At 43.8% G+C, this 25,488-nt stretch overlaps 1 protein-coding gene across 3 annotated transcripts in view; it reads left to right on the forward strand.

Annotated features, from left to right (window-relative positions):
• Positions 1 to 6,843: 6,843 nt before the first annotated feature.
• PDGFD (platelet derived growth factor D) overlaps positions 6,844 to 25,488 on the forward strand; it is a 182,753-nt gene continuing 164,108 nt past the window's right edge. For 2 of the 3 annotated variants that reach the window (XM_034758871.1, XM_034758870.1), the window contains exon 1: positions 6,844 to 7,546. In XM_034758871.1, coding sequence (XP_034614762.1) covers positions 7,423 to 7,546 — 124 coding nt within the window. In that variant the 5' untranslated portion in view covers positions 6,844 to 7,422. The remainder of the gene's footprint in view (positions 7,547 to 25,488) is intronic. The other variant, XM_034758869.1, reaches the window with a different exon arrangement.

Raw genomic sequence — 25,488 nt, forward strand, 5'->3', positions numbered from 1 at the left:
GAAAGCCAGTCATATAAAGATATCAGCACAGAATACTAGAAGAGACTGGCGGACATCCCAAATCAATTAAAGGAGATTACTGCAGCAAAGGCAATATACTTATCTTCTGAAACCTAAATGTAGATAACACAGCTTAAGAGCAGCTAAATGGAAATGAAGGGAAATGTTAACTAAGGAAATGAAAAAAATAAGGACATTTGAATTGTAAAATCACGGATGGAGTTGATCAAAAAGGTAAGAGCAATGCAGCCTGATAAATTGTGTTTGACACTGTTATGAGAAATATACAGGTTCTCAAATTGCCATTTATAGATTTGTGTCTAAGAAAGTAACTCAGAGGGCATGGTACATATTGAAAACATCTGGATCTGCAACTCAAATAGACTGCCACTTGAGGATTACAGTATTCATGAAAACCTACATAATGGTGTAATTCCCCAAGAGAATAACCTACTTGAGCTGTGAAATATTCTTACCAAACCATGCATGTCTAACATCTGGATTTGCATTTTTTAATGACTAGTGCATACTGGAGACTAACCAAAAACCGCAGAAAAACCTGTGTGTCCATGAATCCATTCTGCTCATTACTAAGCCCAATGACACTTCCGTCACTATTTAAATAAATAAGGGTTTTGGAGTAAAATCAGCAAGTCGCTGCTTCACATTCTTGGAGTGGAAAATGAGCACATAGGGTATCTTAAAACTAGGCTGAAGTAGCCTATAAATGCAGTACTTGATACTCCAACATACATTAATCATGAATTCTACATATATGGGCTATAATGAGTGGCCAGTGGTCATGCTGGGACTATCCAGGTCAGCAGAAGGGCAGTAGAGCAAAGGGACTCCTGTTAAAATAATATACAGTTTATCTGATTGTGAATAATTAACTTAAATGTCTGGGATTCAATCCTTTAAGTCATGACTTCTTCCACTGAAAATATAAATTCAATCTCATCACAGTTTATTTCTTCCCTTTCCTATCTTTTAACCCGTTACTGATCCACGAGAGGAACTTCCCTCTTATCCCATGACTGATAATTCCTAATACACTAGACCCTAGTGCCTTACCTAGACAAGTCACCAGACCTACTTGTGCTACTTGCACAGTGCAAAAGGAGCTTAAAATGGCCACAGTTTGCTTCTGCTAAATTCCTCCTGTGTAAAGGGAATCGCCATTGGTATAAAGTAGGAGGAGACGGCTCTCCTGCATCCTACACCAGCTTTGGTGCTTGACTCTGCTGCCTCCTCCACTGAAGCTGCTTTGTCCAATGTAAGACGTGGGGAAGGGGCAGGTCTCGGTGTGTCGTGGGAGATGGAGGGGTAGGGTGGCTGAGCAAGGCTCTGCTATAAAATCATAGAATTATAGGGTCTGGAAGGGACCTCAAGAAGTAATCTGATCCATCCCCCTGTACTGAGGCAGATTAAATATACCTAGATCATCCCTGATCGGTGTTTGTCCAACCTGTACTTAGAAACCTCCAGTGACACAAAGCTTCCTCAGTAACCTGCTATGGTTGATTACTTGCTGGCACAAGATCTATGAGGGATCTTGGCCAGCAAAGGGTCAGAATTGGTACCAGATGGGAGCACCAAGCAGAGAACATCAGAGCTCTGTGAATGAGTCCAAGGTGCCTTGAATGCTGCCCAGAGGAACTCTGCTTGGAGATGTGAGGCAACAAGGGACAGGAAATAGGTCCCACAGTCACAGAGCATCTCCCCATCTTGGCCAGCACCAAGAGGTGGTTGATGAGGAGGTCTCCATACTTTGTGAAGTCACCAATGGGGTGTGCAAAAATGAACAACTGAGGGGAAAAGTGCCTCCAGAACCTCAACAAGAGGTTTTGGAGGAGCCAAAAAGGGCTGCAGCCTGGTGCACTATAGATAATGTGCATCAGGATTTCCCTGTTACTGCAGAATGGGCAAGTGTCAGGAAACTCTGTGAACACATCCATGCTCAAGGCTCTGTGGAGCAGCCACCAACTGATATCCTTGGCAGGCTGTGGGACCTGGTTGGGATATAGGGTGGCCCACTTGGGTTCGCCACCCTCAAGAAGTGGCAAGAGGTCCCACCACTTAGTATTGAGGCAGGACATGAGGGAGAGGAAGTGGATGAGGCGTGGTTCAGAGATGGACTGGCTAGACTTAGGTTGTGCATTGCAGAGCAGTTGATTTAGGTGGTGCATTGGAGGTAGTTAGGGGGCTCACGGTACAGGGACCTGATGGCAGGGACCCACTTGAGAGAAGAAAGAGAAGCGGGGCAAGGTTGCCCTCACTTCCTGGTGCACACAATGGTGAATGCATGGTGTGGGCAACCATATACAAAAGCCCATGAGGAAACGAATAACTCTGTCTTGAGAGCAGGGTTTGAATAGTGTGCAGTAAATAAGGCCCGGCACCACATATTGAAAAATGAGCATAAAACAAAATATGCAATAGGTGCCATGGGGTCCACCCAATCCCTCAGACCATAGTCCAGGAGGTCTCCAGCTCTGATGATGTCAGCCAGGACCAATCTTCGGGGCACCGAGGTGGCCGCCATCACCTGCACAATCAGGCACGGATTATGCAGCAGGGGTTCAGGGAGGCAATTTTCCCCCTCAGCGGCTGCAACAGGCCTATTTGCCAAGACAAGCTTCCAGGTCCTGAGGAAGTCTTGACAGGAGACTGACAGCTCATAGAGATCTCACAGGAGACCCCTTCATTTAGTGCACAGGATGGACCTGTTCTGGCAATGGAGCAGGGTAGGGTAGTGAAGGAAGTTGTTGTCCATAGGAGCCTTCTTCACTGGTTACAGAAGTTGGAAGGTGTACAGTGAATGAGGCAGGGACTTGCGGGAGGAGAAAGGGCAGTCTCTTGGTTAAAACAATCCAGTGCTGCCTTGGAAAACCGGATTCAAGCCTATGTGCCACAAACTTCCTATGTGATGTTGGGCAAGTCACTTAAACCAAACTTGTCACAGGTGGTCAGTAATTGTGTCCCCCTCAATTTCTGGGTACCTGACTTGAGAAACACTGGATTCTGATTTGCAGAAGTGCTGAGCACACACAGCTGCAATTGAAATAAATCAGAGCTGTGCTTTAAACATACTGTAGTAAGGTCCTCATGGGCTAACTGGGTTACCCTGTGTATAGGGGATGGGGCCATACTCCATCCCTCCCTACTAACTGTCAGTGAGAGGAATTCCCACATTTTGATGTGATGCAGGTGGATAAATCAGCAAATCCCCCAGCCGGCAGTCCTGTCAGTAAAGCGTTATTTTTGTTGTACTGAGTGGTTCCTTTACGAGACATATAACATACTAGATAATGCTAAGTACTCTGAAAAATCAGATCCTAGGTGTCTCAAATTGGGCAACCAAAATTAATGGAAATTGTTGACCTTAATCACTCTCTGCCTCAGTTCCCTATCTACAAAATAGACATAATAATACCCCTCACCTACCAGCGTGTTGTGAAGATAAATTGATGTTTGTGAAGTGGTTGGGTACTATACAAAAGCCCATGAGGAAATGAATAACTCTGTCTTGAGAACAGGGTTTGAATAGTGTGCAGTAAATAAGGCCAGGCACCACATATTGAAAAATGAGGATAAACCAAAATATGCAATAGCTGCTCATTAAGTGAGGATTATCCATCCTCTGCACTGAATGAGGCAGGAGTCCTGTGAAAATATAGTATGTGATCATGTAACTAAAAACTGTATCAAAATGCATATACACAAGGGGGCTGAACTAAAGTTGTGGCAGCAACCTTAATGCTAACATCTCCTATCTTTTGATGCTGGACTTTGTAACTTTAATGTGTTTTTGTGTGTGTATAATAAAAGATGAGATGAGAAGAAGAGACAAGAGAAATTTTTGTCAGAAGCATCTGCAGCAGATATGATGATTTTTAAAAAATGATAGAAAAGGTGTGTGCATTAACAATACAGCTTTAAGGTTCTGCTGGAGGGGATGATTTTGAGGCATACCAGGTTTGAAATGTTTAATTTCTTCATGGAGCCATAGGCTCAACTCTAGAAAGGGTTGGCTCAGTCCTTCATCATCAAGGTAGATACATTAAATTCCAAATAAAGAATCTGGTGACCTTTTCTTTGTGGTCATTAAAATGTCTGCAGTGATTTTTATAAGCAAACACAGGGCTTGATTTGTGTAAAATTACTCTTTCTCACTCTTGCTCAATATGCTGTTTGGCTCTTACCCTTCAGTCCAGAGGCCAATGCTGTTCAGCATTTAATTTAGAAAGTGCTTCAGTATGAAGGAGCTAGATAAATGAAAAATATTTTTACTGTACACTCTACTTAATGGGAACATACTCAATCAATATGGCTGCCTTGTTGGGTTGTCCCCCGCAAAACTGATTTAGCTAGATAGTGCAAGGTTATTAGCACACTATTAACATAAATTCTGCTTAAAGGGGAAGTATTTAACTAGTGCCAGTTTGTTAACTTATGTATAACAATGTGTTATGTGTATGGAACTGTGAAATCCACTCTGCAGTATGGGTCTAGTGGATAGGCAACAGGAGTGGGAGATAGGAGACCTGGCTCTATTCCCAAATATGCTACTGAACTGCTGTGTGACCTTGGGCATGTCACTTCATCTCTCTGTGTGTCTGTTTGCCTTCGGTTTTCCTTCACATCCTCTGTTTGTTTTATCTATTTGTAAGCACTTTCGGTGGTGGCTATATCTTACTGTGTGTTTGTACCAGGCAGCCTTTAGGTATTACAGTAATACAAGTAATAATTGCAGCACAAAGTAGCTTCTTCAACTCTGAGGCATCCGAAAGCTACAAATAAGATCATTTTAAAGCTAAAACCCTAGACAACATTCTCAAGTGCTCGATTTTAAAGCTGATCTCAAAAAAACCCCACACCTGGCTGATTTAAAGTATTTATTTTAAGTATTCTTGAAAAGAATTGACTTGCTACATCCTTGTCTTGGTTTGTGCATGACTTAAGAAGCAAGTCAATTCTGAACATTCTATTGTATGTATTGTATCGTAACTGACTGTATAAATAATCTTGTTTGTTTTATAATATGTGTTAAATTAATTGACAAATCTTTGATGATGATGACGATGATGTAAACAGAGAGCTATTTCAAGGCATAAGCACCTGGGGTGGAGTTTAAGATGAGTTTTCAGCTTTATCCCTGTATTTTTATTGCTTGAGTTCTTGACTTACCATCTTGTAAGCTCTGTGGCCTGAAGCCCCTAGGAGAGAATAGAGGTACTGTAATTGAGTGAGCTCTCTAATGTCATCTGCTGGAGAGCAAGGGGAGTTGACTGAGTGAGGCACTACCTCATTTAAAATATCAACTGCCAGTAGTTTGTGAACATTGGGGGATAATTTGATAAAGTTTTGTATTTGGGACACTTAATTTTGAGCATACCCTGTTGGGAACCCACCTGGGCAAAGCCTGGACAATGACTGGGTATGGGGTCACCTGATGAAAACTGATGTTTGCCAAGGTCCTGCTAGTGAAGGCAGGGGGCTGGACTCGATGACCTTTCAAGGTCCCTTCCAGTTCTAGGAGATAGGATATCTCCATTAATTAATAAATAATTATTTATTAATTAAAGGTGGTGTAAAAGGTCCTGGCCAGAGCTAAGGGGCTTGGTGCTGGTAAAAGTGCTTTGGGTAGAAGGGACTCTGAGGGGTTTCTAAGACTACTGATTGTCTTGCATCAGAGAGAGCTGAGTAAAAAGCTGTAAGTGCTTTATGTGACCAGACTTCACCAGAGATTTCAGTTGTCTAGCCAGTGGCAAACAAAGGTCAAAGACCAGCAGCAGTTCCAGTCACCTGAGCACCAGGCAGAGCAGTTGGGTCCAGCCATAACACCCAAAGCAAAGAGGAAGGTGGATTTACCCAGAGGATATAGCTTCCAGCAGGCGAGCAGCAGAATGAGAGCAGAGGAATTCACAGCAACAGTCTGTGCCAGCCTAGCAATTCAGGTGAGGCTTCACTGTCATACTTGTTGAAATCACTATAGCAGATAGGTGGTAGAGCCCCAGAACTTCCGTTCTACGAAACAGGAACCCTGATTTTCCTGGACTCCTGGAATCACAAGCTGTGAGTGAGAAAGTTGGGAACCCACAAACTGAGAGTGGGAGGATGGGAGGCAGAAGTGCATCAAGAACAGGAGTACTTGTGGCACCTTAGAGACTAACAGCCATTCAGGGTCCAAATGTTTGGGACTGTGACTTATGCACCCTGAGGTAAACGATGGTGGAAGGTGTTAAATTGTAAATATTTGTCCCACTTCACACTGGTCTTTCCCTTTTCTCCGCTCCCGTCCCCCAAAGTTCATTTGTTTAAACCTCTCTGCTTGCCAGTGGGTGCAGATTTGTCAGGCCAAGCGTTTACAGGTTGCCAGATTACTGGGTAGGGGGCTTGATACAAAAAAAGCTGAGGCGAATCCCTTAAAATAAGGACCCCGCCCTTCTTATGGCAGGTGCACTGGCAGAAGGGTTACAATCTACCTTCCCAACCCTGCTCCACCTCAGGCACGCTGCCATGGGCACTCAGAGGGTGGCCGCCTAGCGCTGACCCCTCGCCTTGGCACAGCGTGAGGGGCTCTCTGTGGCCACCAGGGGACGCTTCGAACCCTGCCCCATGGCCATGAGAACAGGCGGGGCCAGCTTGGCCACTAGACGGCCCAGTGAGCCGCAGGCACTAGCTGGCTGGAGCCGCCACCCTGATCCCCTCAGGCGCCCCCTGGCCGGCGCCGCCTTCCTTCTCCGGCCATAGCTGGCCCCACCTCTCCACCCCCCGGCCTGGCCCGCCACGCTGCCTTTCCCCGGTCACTGCCCCTCCCGCCCCCAAGGCCAGAGCCGCCTCCTTCCTCCCCCTGGAGGAGCCGCCGCCGCCGTGTTCTTCCTCCCGAATGACACGGCAGGAGCCCGCTCCCTCCAGACATGCTGTGCGCTGCCCGCGCCTGCAGCGCTGCACTGGGGGCTGCCGAGCCTGTAGGCACCAGCTGCCGCCGCCGCCACCGCTGAGCAGCAACTTCAGCAGGAAGAGGCAGCCCCAAGGCTGGGGTCAGTGTGTGTCTCCGGGCTTGGCTCAGCCCAGCCCGCCTGCTCGGAGCCCAGCTGCAGCAGCGGCACCTTGTGATCTCCTGCCGAGTTAGGGGCACTTCGCCAGCCTCTGCTGCTGCCGCTGCTGGTGGGGTGTGGGCTCGCCCTGTCCTTCCCCTTGCCGTATCACCTGCCGAGCTCGGAAGGCAGCGATCCCCAGCAGAAAGTTCAGCAATGCAGGAAGTTTGGGGGCAGCTCGGAGAGTAGCTCAGGGGCTTTTGACTCAGCATCCAAAAAACCACCCCACCCCATAGGGGGAAAGAGGTGAGGGAGGCTTCCTTGGAGGAGGGAGCCGGGTTTCTTTGGGCAGATACGGTCCCCCTCACAGCGGATCCCAATGCAACTGTCCGTCCGCCTCCTTCTCTACGTTGTAGTCTGTGCAAACTTTTGCAGCCGTCAGGGCACCACTGCCCAGAGCGGATCTATAAAAGCCTTGCGATCCTCTAATCTCAGGCGAGATGGTAAGTCGCTCTCTTGTTTCTTATCACGAGTATTTACAGGACTAATGCAAACCCAGTGGCGAAACTTACCCCCCCCCTTCACCTGCCCCATTCGCTTTCAGACGTGCACCTATTAGCTTACTAGTGCTTAATGTACATTACTGAGCCTAACCCTATGCATAGCTTGCCTAGGTAGAGAGAACTAACATCTCTCCAGGTGGAGGTGCTGGACTAAGAGATGAGAGTTGTCCCATCTGCTCTTCCCCTTCTCCCCCATGCTGTTTGAGTAATGCTCCCACTGCAGCATTATTTGGTAATCACCTGTAATTCCTCGTGTCCCGGGACGCCCAGGCATAACTGAGGGAAAGAAAAGAACCGCTGCAAACTTCTCAGTGTAACTTCAGGAGGCTTTCTAAGGGCTCACTGGCTCATGGAACCTGCACTGTTAGTTTTGTATGTTGCACCCTCTGACTTGTCTCTAGATTGTAAACTTTCAGGGGTAGGGTAAACTCTTCTTTGCTGCCTACAGTACCCAATCTATATTGGGTGCTGCTGAAGACAGACAATAATCATAGTCTGAGCTTTTGCTTCTTTTTGTGTCAATGGCAGTAGCTGATTCAGTGACAATAAGCTACCTAAAGCTGATTGGCTCTCCTTCAAAACCTCTGCCTTGGGGAGGTCTGATTTTTATAAACACTTTGATGAGAAGACTTGAATAGTTTGATTTTAAGATTTTCTTGTTGGATGGTTTGTTTATTTTTGAACCATGCAGCTGTACTAGAGGCCCCTGTTTAATAGACTCTCCGGTGAGATTCCCACAGCCAGGTTGTGTATGTCTGTGACTTTTTCCTTTCGGAGGGGGACAAGGAAGATAAGGGAGTGAGAATGCAACAAGCAGCGAATGAAACCCAAACCGTGAATACAACTAGTGCTATTGCTGCTGCTTCAGGGGTTTCCAGCTGCAAACAGCTGTGGCACATCTCTCCACAGCTGCTATTTGCTGCGGGAAGCCCTTAAGGCAGTAGCATCTCTAAAAGGTTTTGGGAACAGGTGGGGCTGTATCAAGTGTCCCATTGTGGGACATTTCTTATGTAGTCTCCTGCTCCCACCTCCCCCCCGCCTGTTGTAATGGATTCCTTCAAATTAGCTGCTTTTTTTATGTCTCCAGCCCCAGGCACTGATTACACATTCCTTTTCTAGAGGTCATTTGTGCAAACAGGGAATGGTGGCAGCAGCTTTTTCCAGAAGTCTGTTCTTTACAACTCTTGGAAGATGTGCCCCGCCCTATATGTGCGCAGTATCATAGTGACACACTTGTCCAACTAGCTGTACCTTCTTCCGGATCATAAAGTGATCTGGTTGAAGGGAATAATGTACATCTATCAAGAAAAGCAGCTGCCCCTTCTGAATGTGCTCATGTGACTCTAGAGTCATCTAGTGATGAATGTTCATAGGAGTGCGCCACTGAAGGGAATTTAGTGAACCCTGCTTGTTCATAATAAAAGATAATAATGGCAAAATCTCCTGGTTTGGGAAAGTTAGTTAGTTTCTTAACTGGGATGCCACAGTCTTTCGGATTGTTGCCTCTCATGTAGTTTTGAGTATGAAGTCCTGCTTTTAAACATTCCATTCTAGCTTCTTGCTGATAGAAATCCAAGAATGCAGGTAGACAGTTCATTCTTGTGTAAAAAAAAAAAAAAAAAAAAAAAAAAAAAAAATAGTAAACAGAAGTTAAGATGACAACCTCTTTTGGTTGGCTGAATTCTTTATAGGCCGATCTCTTTAATATTCATTTTCTAATTTGTCCAAGATCATGCTTTTTTATATGTTTTTATTTTTTGTTGTGTCGTGAAGTGAAGTTTTAGTTAATTTGGGGAAATATTTAGTTTAGGCCTCTTCTGTACAGCTAGGCAAATGGGTTCTGGAGGAGGAAAAAAGCATATAACTGAAACTCTTTCTATCCCTGAAATCTAATGCACTCATTCACATGTCCTTGTGTTAAAAATAGTGTGTTTATAATAAAGACACACATCCAATGATTTCACTGTTGAACATTTTATTAAGCTTCATATTCTTTTTGGCTGCTCATTTCTCATCTTAAAAAGTATAGAATGGCCAACCATCACTGAATTGTGCTAAGAAGGCAGCTCACTTATCCAACTCATACCCCAGACAGCATCTTCAGGGGAACTCCCTGAAATAATTTACCTAAAACCTCTTAAAATAATCCTCTTTTCACATGGACAATAGGTGGAGTTCAGTGACTGATGGTATAAAGCTAGTTTTCTCCCATGCTTATGATCAGCTTGAGAATAGATCATTTTTCCCCAAGTGGAAAAAACCTGTATAGGTTGGCACTGCCACTGTTTCTCATCTTGGGAATTTCCAAGGGGAAAAAAAATAGTATGTGTGAAATGATTAGGAAATTGCTTTCCTGTCAACTTGGATGACTTGACTTGAAGATCAAGCTTGGTACCTTTAAGGCTGGCTCCCATTGAAGTCAATGAGTCTGTTAATTGACTTCAGTGAGAGTGGAGTGGGCTCTTTTTTTAAAAGCACTGAATGTATATGAAATTGCATGTTTACCATTGTACCCTACTGGCCAGCCCTGAACAGGTGCAGGGGTGGGGGAGAGAGAGAGAGGGGAGCACAAGGAATCTCTCTCAACCTTGTGCACGCACGCAAAAGCCAGACACAATTGCAGACTGCTCCTCATTGGTACTCCTGCAGGTGTTAGCTACATAAGTTGTGGTAAAAAGGGAATGGCCAGTAGAGTTGTCCATAGAGGGGGAGTTCACGCTGTGTCTTTTACAGAGTGTAACTGCAGCTGTGCGCTGCTATATTCTGGGAAGCTCCAGGACGTGCTTTTCTTCCACAAGGCACAATGCATCCTGGTGCTGCTGCTGGGGTGGGGCAGCTGTGTACCCCCTCACCCCGCCCCCCAAAAGCAGGCAAGTGACTAATGGGTCAGATTGTACTCAAATGTTTATCAACAGAATCATTGCCTGAGCTTGTTGACTAAGGCCTGTTTATGAAGCCAGAGGACATGAGTTACATTCCAAATGGATGCAATTAGCTGACAAGCATGGTGGCTGTCTGTAGGTTCCTATAAGTCACTACAAATACTTTTGTGTGCTGTTTTGTTTTTTAACTTGTTTTGGTCTGAAGTGGTGCTATTACTGATGGGTGGCTTGCACTGCTGAATTGAAAGTGGGCAGTATTTATTTATTTTTCTCTGCAAATAATTTAATCTGTGATAACTATGAAGCACATGGTTATATTGGTGTTAAAAATGTTGCAATGCTGGTTTTCAAAATACACCACACAGACAAAACCTAAGGCAATATAATGTGCAGGGTAGACCATTGTGATTTTGATGTTGTAGGCTTAGAGAAATCTACACAGGAATCCAGGTCTTTTGATGTGTGAAAAAATCCAGATTGTAGGTTGCCAGACCACTGACAACCTGTGCTTTCATTTAAAAACAAACAAACAAAAAAACCCACAAACCCACATCCTTTGGATTATAGTTGTCAATTACTCAAGCAGAATGAACTAGTGATATTGAAAGTGCATAGTTATAATATGGAGACTCAATGTATCTTTTGACCAAAGCAAACCTCTTTGGTACAGTGCAAGATTCCAGAGTGTCTTCTTTTAGCCTGAAAGAAGCCGGCATATGTGTAAATTGAGTTTAGCTAAATCTGAGGTAGATTTGAACAAAAACCAATAGATGAAGGGCAGCACTTAACATTTTTGGAAGTTGAATGACTATCAATCCAAACCAGACAGTGCTTCCTGCTGAGGATGTTAAGAATATAACTGACCTATTTAAAGGCCACATCCTTGTGACGTGACTCCTTTGTCCTCTTGAAAGGACAGGTGTTGATGACTCAGCTGCCCAGTTTAGCAAAAATAATTTTTATTTATTTAATTAAAAAAAATTACAGTAGTTTGGGGTTGCCTACAGTAGTTATAGTGCACTTGGTGATATTTATTTAACATGTTAGTAGACTCTTCATAGACAATCCATTGAAGATAGAGATTTACACATGGTGGGCTTTCAGGACTGGGCCCTTACCTTCTCTGCTTCAGTTTCCCCATCTGTAGTGTACAGATATTACCACCCTCCTATTACAGGTGTAGTGTGCTTTTTGTAAAGGGATTTAAAGATGAAATGTGCTAAATAATAATACTTAACACCTATTTATTACTTTGTAATGTATATGTCTCGCAACTACAGGTTGCTTGCTCCGAGATTGTTGCTATTTCTCTGGACTTAGGGTGACCAACCATCCTGAAGGAGGTGGGGGAGAGAGAGGAAGAGAAGACAGTCCCAAAATTCAGAGTTCAAGTCCTGGTCCCAAGTTGAATGACTCCAGGACAGCATTTGTCCTGGCTTCCCTGCAGCGCTGCTCTGTGCCTGCCCGAGGTTCAGGGGTGGCGCCAGCCTCTTCTGGGTGGCGTGGGCTGAGGTGGGCCTTAGCTCCCCCTCACCATGAGGGCCTGCCTCTCCTCCTCTTCCCTTGAGGCCCCGCCCCCTAGCCAGCCATTACCTGTAATAATAATAAAACATTAGACTCAAGTATAACTTGTCTGTCAGTTGCTGGTGTCTCTACCTACATAATGAACTGTTTGGACTAAAGAACAAGGGAAATTACAGGGAAATCATAACTCTGACTCAGCAGTAATCAATATGATGGAGTTCTTCAAAGGAGCCTGCAAATGTGTTTTCTCAAATAGATTTATAGAACATAGTGGGAAGACATTTCCACTGGAGACCTTCCAGATGGTGTCTGAATTACAGTACTTCTAACTGTTGAAACATATTGAATGGTAATATTGGTAATAACCTTAAAAACCGACTTTGAAAACCTGCTCATTGTTTTTTTTTAGTTCATAGAAATTGAACTTCGTTGTTTTTAAATTCTAAAAGGATGGCTTTTTTGGCCCAAATCCTGCCCTGGGAGAGTGTTTTGTAAGTGGCCTGTGAAGAGACGTAAATGGGAAAATCATAGGGAATTATTAAGGCTCTGGTCCTGCAAAGGCATTCATGTACTTATGTTTCAGCATGTAAGAACCCAGTGAGCCAGATCTACTATGGATCTATGACAATGAATCTATGAAAATATACACCAGCAGAGGATCTGGTCCACTGAAACTAATTGCATGCTTGAAATTAAGCCTGTGTATAAATGTTTGCAGGATCAATGCCTGCATTTTTATATTCTATAGCATGTAAACGAGGCAGGAGGGAAGCGGGAAGGGTAAGAATAAGTGTTATGGTGGTTTATAAAAAATAGTATTGAAGTTAGAACAAAACTTCAGTTCTGTGTTTTCAGAGAGCAGCAAAAAGTTGTAATAACATTTTTGAAAGCTCCAGTTGAAAAGTGAATTGTATGACAAATATTTGTTTTGAACTACTCAAAGCAGTTGTCATCCTGTTTGCATGGTTATGCTCTTGTTGGCACTGGAACTTAAGGTATTTGAGTTGAAAGTAAAATTTCTTTTTAAAGCAGTTGCTTGACAACTTTCCAGGTTGCAAGTTGCTAAAATGGAGACTGCACTTTGATGTTTAAAACATTATTTTGTGAAAAAACTATAATATTAGTTTAAAATAAGAAGTAATTTACAGTAAAAGAGAGAGTCCAAGATAAGTAATCTTGCAGTGAAATAATACACAGATTCAGGACATCGTATTGCTGGCCCATTTTTACTAAGCCAAACATAAACCTTACCTAAAAGGAACAAATCTGCAAAAATACATATTACTTATATAGTAAAAAGTCTCTTCAGGGATTGGATTTTCATTTCACTAATAATATATGTACAAAAGGTGCAGTAGAGTATTTATCATGCTGTTGAATTTTCATATTTATGGTGGAATTAGCTATACAAAATGCATTATACATAACTGCAGCAAACCAGAGTACAAGTAAATTCCCATTCATAACAAATGAAATTGCTAATACAGTACTTAGAGGTGCATCCACGGAAGAATTTAAAATCTATCTCCATATTTTTCTGTAGAGTACATTGTGCTGTAGGTGAGACTCTGAGCAAAGGTCCCGCATGAGGCCTATACACCATTTAAATAAATCTTAAGTGGGACTTAAGAGGTGCACTGGCTCTGTGCTGGTCCTCTGTAAAGCCAGGAATCTCACACCTTATGTGTTTAAAAAAAACCCTTAACATTTTGGCATAGAAACAAGTTAAAGTTGATCGGTTAAATTGCATCACACAAAGATCCCACTACTTAAAATCTAGCGATCAGAGTGTAAATAAGAGCTTTATTCCCCCATGTTGTGACAGAATTTTCCGAGGAAGGGACATTGCTCAGATACTCTTGCCTTTTCCTGATGAAGCTCTTTGGGCTGAAATGTTGGAATAGCTTTTTGTTATGAATCAATCTCCTGTTTATAAAGCGAGAGAAATGTCCTGTTTACAGTGACAGTGAATATGCTTTCTTTGGGAGCATGGTTTGGCTCTAGTATTTTGGTAGCTAATAAATCCTGTCTGATTTCAAGCTTCCTATGGCATTTGAGTGCTCAGTATTTGGTTTCGTTCCTTATTTTTGATCTTTGTCCCACATTGCAAGGGCCAACATCAAACAGTTGGCAGGCAGAGAGTCCTTCATGCTGGGGATAGTGCAGGAGGACACACTTTGCGTTCTGAATAGACTTTTGCTAATGCATTTCAACCCTGCTGTCCCTAGTCGTTATGAGGTTGAACTGTACAAAACTTATTGATTAAATGCTAACTCCATTAAAAGCTTAAAAAACAACAGCCTTGACCTTGCTCCAATGGAAGCAGGATCTGTCTCAAAGTAACATACAATAAAAGAAAAGGTTGGTGAGTTCTGTGGAGCGGTTGGGCAGGTCTGACTCTAGGTGAATGTTAGAATATTCAAATTAGTTACATTTAATTAGTGATTGCACGGTTTAGCACTGGTAGCCATGAACAGAGAATGCAAATATTTGCAAAAATGGAGAATATTGAGGGTTCAAAGTGCCCAGTTGGTCTTCTGCCTCCAGTGAAAATCCGAGTGTGTGCCATCCACAGGATATCCTACAGACCCTAGGGAGGCTAGGGCACAGTACGTTTCCAAGCCAGGCCTTAAGGAAACCTGTGTTTTTTGATGTCTCCATATCTATTTGCTTTTTATTTTAAAGAGACATGGAGTGGATTGTGAGTGATTCTTTTGTTCCTGGATCAATGGCAGGAAGTTTCTCTCCGTGTTCTTGAATTTCCAATAGTTGCATTTGTTTTTTTCTAATCTGATGTGGCCTACCATAAAATTGAGAATAAGGTGTGGAGCCATTCAGGTCCCCACTTTGAACCCAGATTAGTTACGTAGTCAGGATGTAAATACATATTCATAATTATAAATAGTGGGAATAGTGTGATATTTGTGCCCTTAAGTTTACAACAAAAAAATCACTTGAAAATTACTTGCTCCAGCACACCTGTTATGGAATTGTTGTATGCAAACAACAAATAAGTGATGTTAGCACAGCTGATGGGGCAGATGATGATGCCTTTAGATTTGTAGCCGCTCTCTGTAGAAGCAGACATCTTTCACACAGCTGCTTAATCATGACGTCTCAGCAGGGATGATCATTGTTAGGAATGATTTCACTGTCTTCTAAGCATGTCAGAAAAAAGGGTTTAAAACCTTATCACAGAAACCCAGGGAGAACTTGCTGCATTCAACACATATGAATGAGCACAAAGTTTCTGCAGTCTTCTTACTTCTTGCACTGGTCTGGAATCTCTGTCTATGTCACAGTGTTAATAAATTGAGTGGAACCCATATGCCCTGCAAACAGGCAGGTAGCTATTATCTGGCAGCAGTATCTCATCTCCTGCCCAGGGAGGCTCTGTAACTCTATCTCCCACCTTCCAGAACCTTGTGAATTATGTTTTGCCAGCTGTACAGTGGGGTGAATCAGGTCCCTGCAGCAATCTGACAGACAGCTATGGAGAAACTTTAAAGGTCTGCACAGTGCTTCAGCTGCATTCCCAGCTGATTACCGTAGCTGTAAGACTGGAGAAAAACCAAGGCCATTAGGGCAAAGAACTGCTCCAAAGGCACTCTGAGGGATGAAGAGGACAAAGAGTATCCTTCCCCTCCCCATGTCCATCAAGTCACCCTCCCTAATAGAAATAAGTGACGTGTAGAGTGGCAGTCCACCCTCCCCCAATGTTACAGTAACCCCTCTGGTCTCAGCTCAGAGGAGCACAGGGGTTGCTGCTGGTGGGGGAGCTGTATTGGGAGGGTAAAATATGAAAAAGAGCCATATCTCAGCATATATCCTGATACAGTTTTGCACGGTAAATTAATCCCTTGGCTTCTAGATGCCTGTCTGAAAGTTGATTTCTTTTTGGTGGTGGGTGGAATTAAAATGGCCAAAGAAACCAGCGAAAGCTGCCATCCTGGTGCCTGTTCCTTTGCATGTGTCTGGAGTCTGGTTGTATCCCGTAGTGTAAAGAAATTCAAGAAGACAGCAAGGAACATATCACATTGCCTTAGATAGACTGGATTAGATTTATAGGCTTTTAAATAAATAAAGAGATTTTGTAAGAACTTCAATTGCTTCTCCTTTCACCTACCTACCATGATCTCAGGTCAATATTTTCCCCACAAGCTTTAGTGTAACAAACCAAGCTGGCAACATTTCGTTTTTGAAATGTCAACAACTCTCACAGGAGAAATATAGAACTCTGAATGCAGGTCTTGTCAGGTAAATTACCTTTCAGATTACTTAAAAAGCTGATGATCAGAATATTGGCTGTGTAAAAAGTGTTGCCTTATTTCTCATGAACTGAGAGAGAGAGAGAGAAATGTGTCGTACATGTTTACTGTGCTTTTGCAGTGGAGTAGTTTAAAATTCAAGAATAAATTATTGTTTGGAAAACATAACTTTCTAGCGTTTTATTTTCAAAAAGGTGCCACTGGCAGGTTGGCCAAACCAGAACAATAGCACCAAGCAACTATCCAGTTTTCCTCTGATGGCAGTGGCTGTGCTTCCACAGCCCAACAGCAACTGCTTCTGTTTTTCGTACATTTCACTGGGGTGGGAGTTAACCCATTTCCTTTGTTTGTTCCTGATCATTATCATTTTTTAACTGGGCTGCATAAGTTTATGACCTAAAACAAAGTCTGGGCTCAGTATTGCTGTTTTCAAGGACAAACTATCATGAACGCTGCAATATTATCCCCTTTCCTTATTACTCTGATAGTTTTTCTGTCACTTTAAAAATCCTGCTGGTCCCAATGAAAATGGAAAGTCAGATGCCTGACTCTGAATATCAAAATCTAGGCAATTCGATAGTTGATTGTGGCCGAAGAGTGTTGTTATCTGGTGTTCGTTAGCCCATATGAAGTGAATAATCTCATCAGGTTTGGACAAGGATTGACTTGGGATGATGAAAGAACCACTAAGAAGTGATCCATTCAAATCTATAAAGAGGCATTAGCTGGGTTTTTATAAGAGAGCTTCTATTACCCATGTTGTTTCTGATATGCACACCTGTGACTCCATCCATATCCATAGTGGGTACTGTTAACTGTTGCTGAATGTTAACTCTAACTATACAATGGTGTAGGGGATACCAAAGTTCGTTCTTATATTTAAACACCATTTTTTGTAACTGCCAGTAATCATTGACTTATGAAGACCACTCTGGCCCTAAAGAAGTAATAAATACTTTGAGAATCGAAGTCTTCTATTTCCAGCATTCTCAGACTAGTACCTTTCCAATCACTGCATTCACTTTATTGAAGACAAAGGGATTTCTTTTGATAACTTTCAGCCAATAGTTTTTCTTACAGGCAAAATTCTGATTGCAACCACAAAAATCTGGAAGCCATTTTAGCCACAGAAGCATTTTAATTAAAATGTCTGTAAAGATTATTAGATATTGCCAAAATTATTAAAGGGTCTGTATCAGCATGAAATCTAGTTTGTTTCAAAAACTAAGTTAAAAGTAGTTTCAGTAACCAGTGAAACAGACAATACACAAAATGCTGTTGGATGCATGAAGTAAAGAAACTGACAGAATTAGATAAATTTTTCTTTAATTGGTTTCAGTTATGGTCATTTTAGATGTTTCTTGTAACAATTCAGAGATAACAGGTAATTTTAATTTGTTAATGGCTCTTTACAGGGTAACTGTTTGATTGTTTAGTCCTAGAATGTAGGTTTTGATTTATAAATTAGTTTTATAAAACATATCATGAACAAAAATTGTGATAATTTGTTAAAAAGAGAAATTAATAAATTCATAGATTCCAAGGCCAGAAGGGACCACTGTGACGATTTATACAGACCTTCTGTATAACACAGACTGTAAAACTTCCCCAGAATAATTCCTATATCTGTTAGAAAAACATCCAATGCTGATTTAAAAATTGTCAGCAGTCAAGAATCCACCACAACCCTTGGTAAATTGTTCCAATGGTTAACTATCCTCACTGTGAAAACTTTATGCCTTATTTCCAGTCTGAATTTGTTTGGCTTCAACTTCCAGCCATTGGATTGTGTTAAACTTTTCTCTGCTAGATGGAGGAACCCATTATTAAATATTTGTTCCCCATGGAGATACTTACAGACTGTAATCAAGCCACCCATTAAGTTTCTGTTTGTTAGTCTAAATAGACTGAGCTCTTTGAGTCTATCGCTGTAAGACATGTTTTCTAATCCTTTAATTGTTCTTGTGGTGGTTCTCAGAACCCTCTCCAGTTTATCAGCATCCTTTTTGAATTGTGGTCACCGGAACTTTCACTACGTGGACAATTGGCTCCTTGAAGTGATGCTCATTTCTCAAGGTGCAGCAAGGCCTTATGGCTGCTCCACTTCTTGGGCTTTTGCCCCAATGTGGAAAAGTCTACACTCATATCCACACAACAAATAGACTTCATCTGGGATACTCTGGAGTCCATTACCACCAAAGTATATGGCTAGCCTCATTTCTACAGTAAAAATGAACTCTCAAACCACACGAAAGGCTTCCTGCCACTTCTGAGCCATATGACAGCCTGTACATTTGAAACACACCCTTTGCCAGACTACACTCCTGGTGTCTTCAAGCGTGGCTGAGAACTGTTTACACATTTCCCCCTCCCACCACAATAAACAGAGTCTGTCCAAGTGGGTGTCCACACTTCAGAGGGTCTTTAGCTCCCTCACTTGGTGGAAAGATCCCGAAAAGATGTGTGTGGGAGTTCCGGTCTCAGAGCCTCCCTCCACAGAGATCTTCACTACAGATGCCTCCCCAGCTAGCTTAGGGTGCGCACTTTATAACTTCACAGGTCAGGGCAAATGGATCCCGCAGGAGGGAACTTTTAACATCAACATATTAGAGCTCAGAGCGTTCCATCACACTTGCCATCACTTTCTACTCCATAGCAGGGCCACCCAATCAGAATAATGCTGGACAACAGAACAGCAATATCTTATCTCCGATGACAAGGCTGAGTAAGATCCTGGTCCTTATGTGAAGAATCCATAAAACTTTGGAACAGATGCATACATATCTCGCTGCATACTGATCTCAGCTGTTTATCTACTAGGACTGCAAGAGCACCCTAGGGGACTCCCTCAGTCTGCATTTCTGCCTCAACCACAAGTGGGAACTGAGAGAGATATTCTGAAGGGGTATGTCTTACTTGGAGTCATCCGGAGCTAGATCTCTTTGTGACACCATCCAACATGTAGTGCAGATGATTCTCTTCGATGGGAGATGCCATTTTTATCCCTTGACTTCTCTTACTGCTATATGCTTATTCCCTGACGCCATTACTGCTCAAAGTCCTGAAGAAGCTAAAACAGTTATGATTCCCATGTCTCTTCAGCTGCCTCTCCACCTTTCCCTGCCAGCAGATTTCCACCCCAGCCTCTCAGCACATCACCTCAAGGTCTGGCTAATAGATGGCTTGCTGGCATCGAACAGGACTACTCTCCAGAGGTACACACAGCCTAACTAGGAAAACCTAGTTACAGAAGTGGAAAGATTTTCAAGTTTGATACAGCCAATGATCTGTACCTCTGCTCAAATCTTTCCTATCATATATTCTGAATTACCTGCTGGATTTAAAATCCACAAGATTGTTTCTCAGCTCAGAGTTCAGGTCTCAGTCATAGTTCACCGGTCTGCTATTACAACCCCTGTTGAAGGTTTTCCAGTCTTTGCTCACCTGACCACTCTGAGGATTATAAAAGGGCCAGTTCAACCTTCCTTACTCCTGATAAAGAACCTACTCCACCATGGGACCCAACTTAGTCCTTAATGCACTGAGGAATACCTCCCCTCCCCCGTTTGAACCTATGTTACTTCTTTCAAATTGTCCCTCAAAATCTTATTACTCATAGCCATCACCTCAGCCAGGAGGGGAGGGGAGCTTGGATTCCTTATGGCTGATCCACCATACATGGTGTGCTGTTGTGACAAGATGACATTACATCCCCCTTCTCATTTGCTACCTAAAGTTTCTTCAGAGTTCCATTAATCAGGAGATTCATCTCCCAGTGTTTTACCCCAAGCCTCACTCTTAGAAAAGAAGCAAACTTACATACACTAAGAAGAGCGCTTGTCTTTTACCTTGACAGAACTAAGCACTTTAGGACTTCTCTTAGACCTTTCATCTTTATTGCAGAACAAATGAAGGGGAACATGATCTCCATCCAGAGATTGTCTAAATAAGTTTTGGGGTGCATCTTAATCTGTTACAAAGCTGTGTGTTCCCCTCCCAGAGCGATTGTCTATTCTGCCAGGGCTAAGTCTACCTCTGTGACCCTACTGAAAACATACCCATCTCAGACATTTGCAAGGCCACTACCTGGTCTTTGGTGCACACCTTTTCCCAGCACTACACTGTCGTACCTGCTTCCAGAGCTGAGACTGCTTTTGGTGACGCTATTTAGCAGTCTGTACTGAATCCTCCTCCTTGTCACCCTCCTCTGTCCTGAGGTACTTCTTGGAAGTCTCCTGAAGAAGTTAGTTACCTTGTAAGATAACTGGAGTTCTTTGAGATGTTTTGTATCAGTAGTGTTCCACTGCACGGCACTCACCCTCCTTCACCTCTGTTCCGGAGTCTTTCTCTCTGGACTTTGTGGTGGAGAAGGAACAGGAATGGTGGCAGGTCTGCCCTCCCCTGTATACTCTTACATCGGAGCACAAGAATGTGTAGGATGCCAGCATGGACTCATGGACACTGCTGATGAAAATGTACAATCAAGAGTGCACGGGTGTGTGTACATCCTGAAGCAGCACACCCATAGGAACAAAGCATGTTGAAGAACTCCAGTTACTGTACAAGGTAAGTAACCTCTCCTTTTTGCAGAAACATATCAGTTTTGATTAAACTTTCATTGGGAAGATTTCTCAGGTGCAGGATGTAATTTCTGGTAAAAACGAGAGAATAACCAATAGCTTGGTACCTGCGATGTGGGTGACCCAGGTTCAGGTCCCAGGGCTGAATCAGGCAGATCAGGGACTTGAACATGATTCTCTCCCATGCCAGGGGGTGCCCTAACCACCAAGTGGTTAACTATTGTGGGGTGGGTCTCTGTGATGGTTCTTGGGGTATCCAAGTCTATGAGTCACGGTGTTACCCCCTGCCTATATAGTAAGGGAGTCTTGCTTGTGGTAACTGGGAACTTAGCTCCCTAACATCACCCGCCTGTTAGCCACTCAAGCACTCTTCTCTGGGCTATGCCAGCCCTGACTTTGCCTTGCAGGTTAACCATAGGTCACCCCGGTTCCTGAGTCCCTTTGAAACATTCCCCTGTGATATCCAGCCCTTGACACTACCCACGTACAGAAATCCCTGTTCCTCTGCCCACAAAGGAGCAGTGTATCCCAGTTTACCAGTTTTACCTTAAATCACTGCTCTGTTTAACACACAGCACTTGCAATGAAACAAAAGCAGATTTATTTGAGAAAGAATAGAGATTCCACTAGAAACAGGAGAGAGTGATGGAAAGCTGATGGTTACAATACAAAACAAAATAACAAAACGTGAATGAGGCCCTACACTTATTAATAGCTACCTTTCTGAGCTAATAAAAGTTTAGTCTAGTCTTCTGCAGAACTGGCTGGCTTCACAGGAACCAGGATCCAGCCTTTCATGAAAACCATTCCCGCTCAACAAAATGAGTCCTCAGTGAATGGATCTAAAGTGCCTGTCCCCACTCTGTGTTATACTGAATTAGGCTAGGTCTACACTACATCTTATCTCGGCATAACTTATGTCGTGCAAGGGTGTGAATAAACTGCCCCCCTCGAGCGACACAAGTTACACTGACATAAGTGGGGACAGTGCTATTGAAGTTATATCCTTATGGTCTTAAGGTTGAAAGGAGTCACCAGGGAGTGATATTAGTCTGTGGCAGCCTATTCACACAGGAGGGAATTACTGCTCCTCTCTCTTTCACCCCCCCCCCCTTCAGCCAGTGAGGTAGCGGGAGGCTCAATTGTTTACAAATGCCCCATTGAGTTATCTTAAGTGCCTATACACAAATGCAAGAAGCCTGGGAAACAAGCAGGGAGAACTGGAAGTCCTGGCACAGTCAGGGAACTATGATGTGATTGGAATAACAGAGACTTGGTGGGACAACTCACATGACTGGAGTACTGTCATGGATGGATATAAACTGTTCAGGAAGGACAGGCAGGGCAGAAAAGGTGGGGGAGTTGCGTTGTATGTAAGAGAGGAGTATGACTGCTCAGAGCTCCGGTATGATACTGCAGAAAAACCTGAGAGTCTCTGGATAAAGTTGAGAAGTGGGAGCAACAAGGGTGATGTTGTGGTTGGAGTCTGCTATAGACCACCAGACCAGGGGGATGAGGTGGACGAGGCTTTCTTCTGGCAACTAGCAGAAATTGCTAGATCGCAGGCCCTGGTTCTCATGGGAGACTTTAATCACCCTGATATCTGCTGGGAGAGCAATACAGCGGTGCACAGGCAATCCAGGAAATTTTTGGAAAGTGTAGGGGACAATTTCCTGGTGCAAGTGCTGGAGGAACCAACTAGGGGCAAAGCTTTTCTTGACCTGCTGCTCACAAACAGGGAAGAACTAGTAGGGGAAGCAAAAGTGGATGGGAACCTGGGAGGCAGTGACCATGAGATGGTCGAGTTCAGGATCCTGACACAAGGAAGAAAGGAGAGCAGCAGAATACGGACCCTGGACTTCAGAAAAGCAGACTTTGACTCCCTCAGGGAACAGATGGGCAGGATCCCCTGGGAGAATAACATGAAGGGCAAAGGGGTCCAGGAGAGCTGGCTGTATTTTAAAGAATCCTTATTGAGGTTGCAGGAACAAACCATCCCGATGTGTAGAAAGAATAGTAAATATGGCAGGCGACCAGCTTGGCTAAACAGTGAAATCCTTGCTGATCTTAAATGCAAAAAAGAGGCTTATAAGAAGTGGAAGATTGGACAAATGACCAGGGAGGAGTATAAAAATATTGCTCAGGCGTGCAGGAGTGAAATCAGGAAGGCCAAATCACACTTGGAGTTGCAGTTAGCAAGAGATGTTAAGAGTAACAAGAAGGGTTTCTTCAGGTATGTTAGCAACAAGAAGAAAATCAAGGAAAGTGTGGGCCCCTTACTGAATGAGGGAGGCAACCTAGTGACAGGGGATGTGGAAAAAGCTAATGTACTCAATGATTTTTTTGCCTCTGTCTTCACGCACAAGGTCAGCTCCCAGATTGCTGCACTGGGCAGTACAGCATGGGGAGAAGGTGACCAACCCTCTGTGGAGAAAGAAGTGGTTCAGGACTATTTAGAAAAACTGGACGTGCACAAGTCCATGGGGCCGGATGCGCTGCATCCGAGGGTGCTAAAAGAGTTGGCGGGTGAGATTGCAGAGCCATTAGCCATTATTTTTGAAAACTCATGGCGATCGGGGGAGGTCCCAGATGACTGGAAAAAGGCTAATGTAGTGCCCATCTTTAAAAAAGGGAAGAAGGAGGATCCGGGGAACTACAGGCCAGTCAGCCTCACCTCAGTCCCTGGAAAAATCATGGAGCAGGTCCTCAAGGAATCAATTATGAAACATTTAGAGGAGAGGAAAGTGATCAGGAACAGTCAGCATGGATTCACGAAGGGGAAGTCGTGCCTGACTAACCTAATTGCCTTCTATGATGAGATAACTGGCTCTGTGGATGAGGGGAAAGCAGTGGATGTGTTATTTCTTGACTTTAGCAAAGCTTTTGATACGGTCTCCCACAGTATTCTTGCCACCAAGTTAAAGAAGTATGGGCTGGATGAATGGACTGTAAGGTGGATAGAAAGCTGGCTAGATCGTCGGGCTCAACGGGTAGTGATCAATGGCTCCATGTCTAGTTGGCAGCCGGTTTCAAGTGGAGTGCCCCAAGGGTCGGTCCTGGGGCCAGTTTTGTTTAATATCTTTATTAATGATCTGGAGGATGGTGTGGACTGCACTCTCAGCAAGTTTGCAGATGACACTAAACTAGGAGGCGTGGTAGATACACTAGAGGGTAGGGATCGGATACGGAGGGACCTAGACAAATTAGAGGATTGGGCAGAAGAAAACCTGATGAGGTTCAACAAGGACAAGTGCAGAGTCCTGCACTTAGGACGGAAGAATCCCATGCACTGCTACAGACTAGGGACCGAATGGCTAGGTAGCAGTTCTGCTGAAAAGGACCTAGGGGTCACAGTGGACGAGAAGCTGGATATGAGTCAACAGTGTGCTCTTGTTGCCAAGAAGGCTAACGGCATTTTGGGCTGTATAAGTAGGGGCATTGCCAGCAGATCGAGGAACGTGATCGTTCCCCTTTATTCGACATTGGTGAGGCCTCATCTGGAATACTGTGTCCAGTTTTGGGCCCCACACTACAAGAAGGATGTGGAAAAATTGGAAAGAGTCCAGCGGAGGGCAACAAAAATGATTAGGGGTCTGGAGCACATGACTTATGAGGAGAGGCTGAGAGAACTGGGATTGTTTAGTCTCCAGAAGAGAAGAATGAGGGGGGATTTGATAGCAGCCTTCAACTACCTGAAGGGGGGTTCCAAAGAGGATGGAGCTCGGCTGTTCTCAGTGGTGGCAGATGACAGAACAAGGAGCAATGGTCTCAAGTTGCAGTGGGGGAGGTCCAGGTTGGATATCAGGAAAAACTATTTCACTAGGAGGGTGGTGAAACACTGGAATGCGTTACCTAGGGAGGTGGTGGAGTCTCCTTCCTTGGAGGTTTTTAAGGCCCGGCTTGACAAAGCCCTGGCTGGGATGATTTAGCTGGGAATTGGTCCTGCTTTGAGCAGGGGGTTGGACTAGATGACCTCTTGAGATCCCTTCCAACTCTGATATTCTATGATTCTATGATTCCAACAGACAATCAAAACCATCAAAGATAACTGCAAACAAACCACCAGGGTGTTAAAAAAAAAAAACAAAACAAAAAAAAAACACTGTAACAGACAGAGGATCACCCTGCTTCTGAATAAAGACTTAACATTGAGGGTACGTCTACACTACACGCCGGATCGGCAGGTAGCGATCTTTCTATCGGGGATCGATTTATCACGTGTAGTGTAGACGCGATAAATCGATCCCCGATCACTCTCCTGTCGACTGCTGAACTCCAGCAGTGTGAGAGGCGGAAGCGAAGTCGATGGGGGAACCGCGGCCGTCGATCCAACACCGCGAGGATGCGATGTAAGTAGTTTTAATTCGATCTAAGATACGTCGACTTCAGCTATGCTATTCTCGTAGCTGAAGTTGCGTATCTTAGATCGATTTCCCCCTCTCCCCCCCCTCCCCCAAGTGTAGATCAGGGCATGTCTACATATACAGTTGTGCTGCAGGAGGTCAGACTAGATGATCATGATGGTCCCTCCTGACCTTAAAGCAGGGCTTCTAAAACTGGGGGTCAGGACCCCTCAGGGGGTCACGAGGCTATTACTTGGGGGTTGTGAGCTGTCAGTCTCCACCCCA

The sequence above is a fragment of the Trachemys scripta genome, chromosome 1 (genome assembly GCF_013100865.1).
Source record: "Trachemys scripta elegans isolate TJP31775 chromosome 1, CAS_Tse_1.0, whole genome shotgun sequence".
NCBI classification, from domain to species: Eukaryota; Metazoa; Chordata; order Testudines; family Emydidae; genus Trachemys; species Trachemys scripta.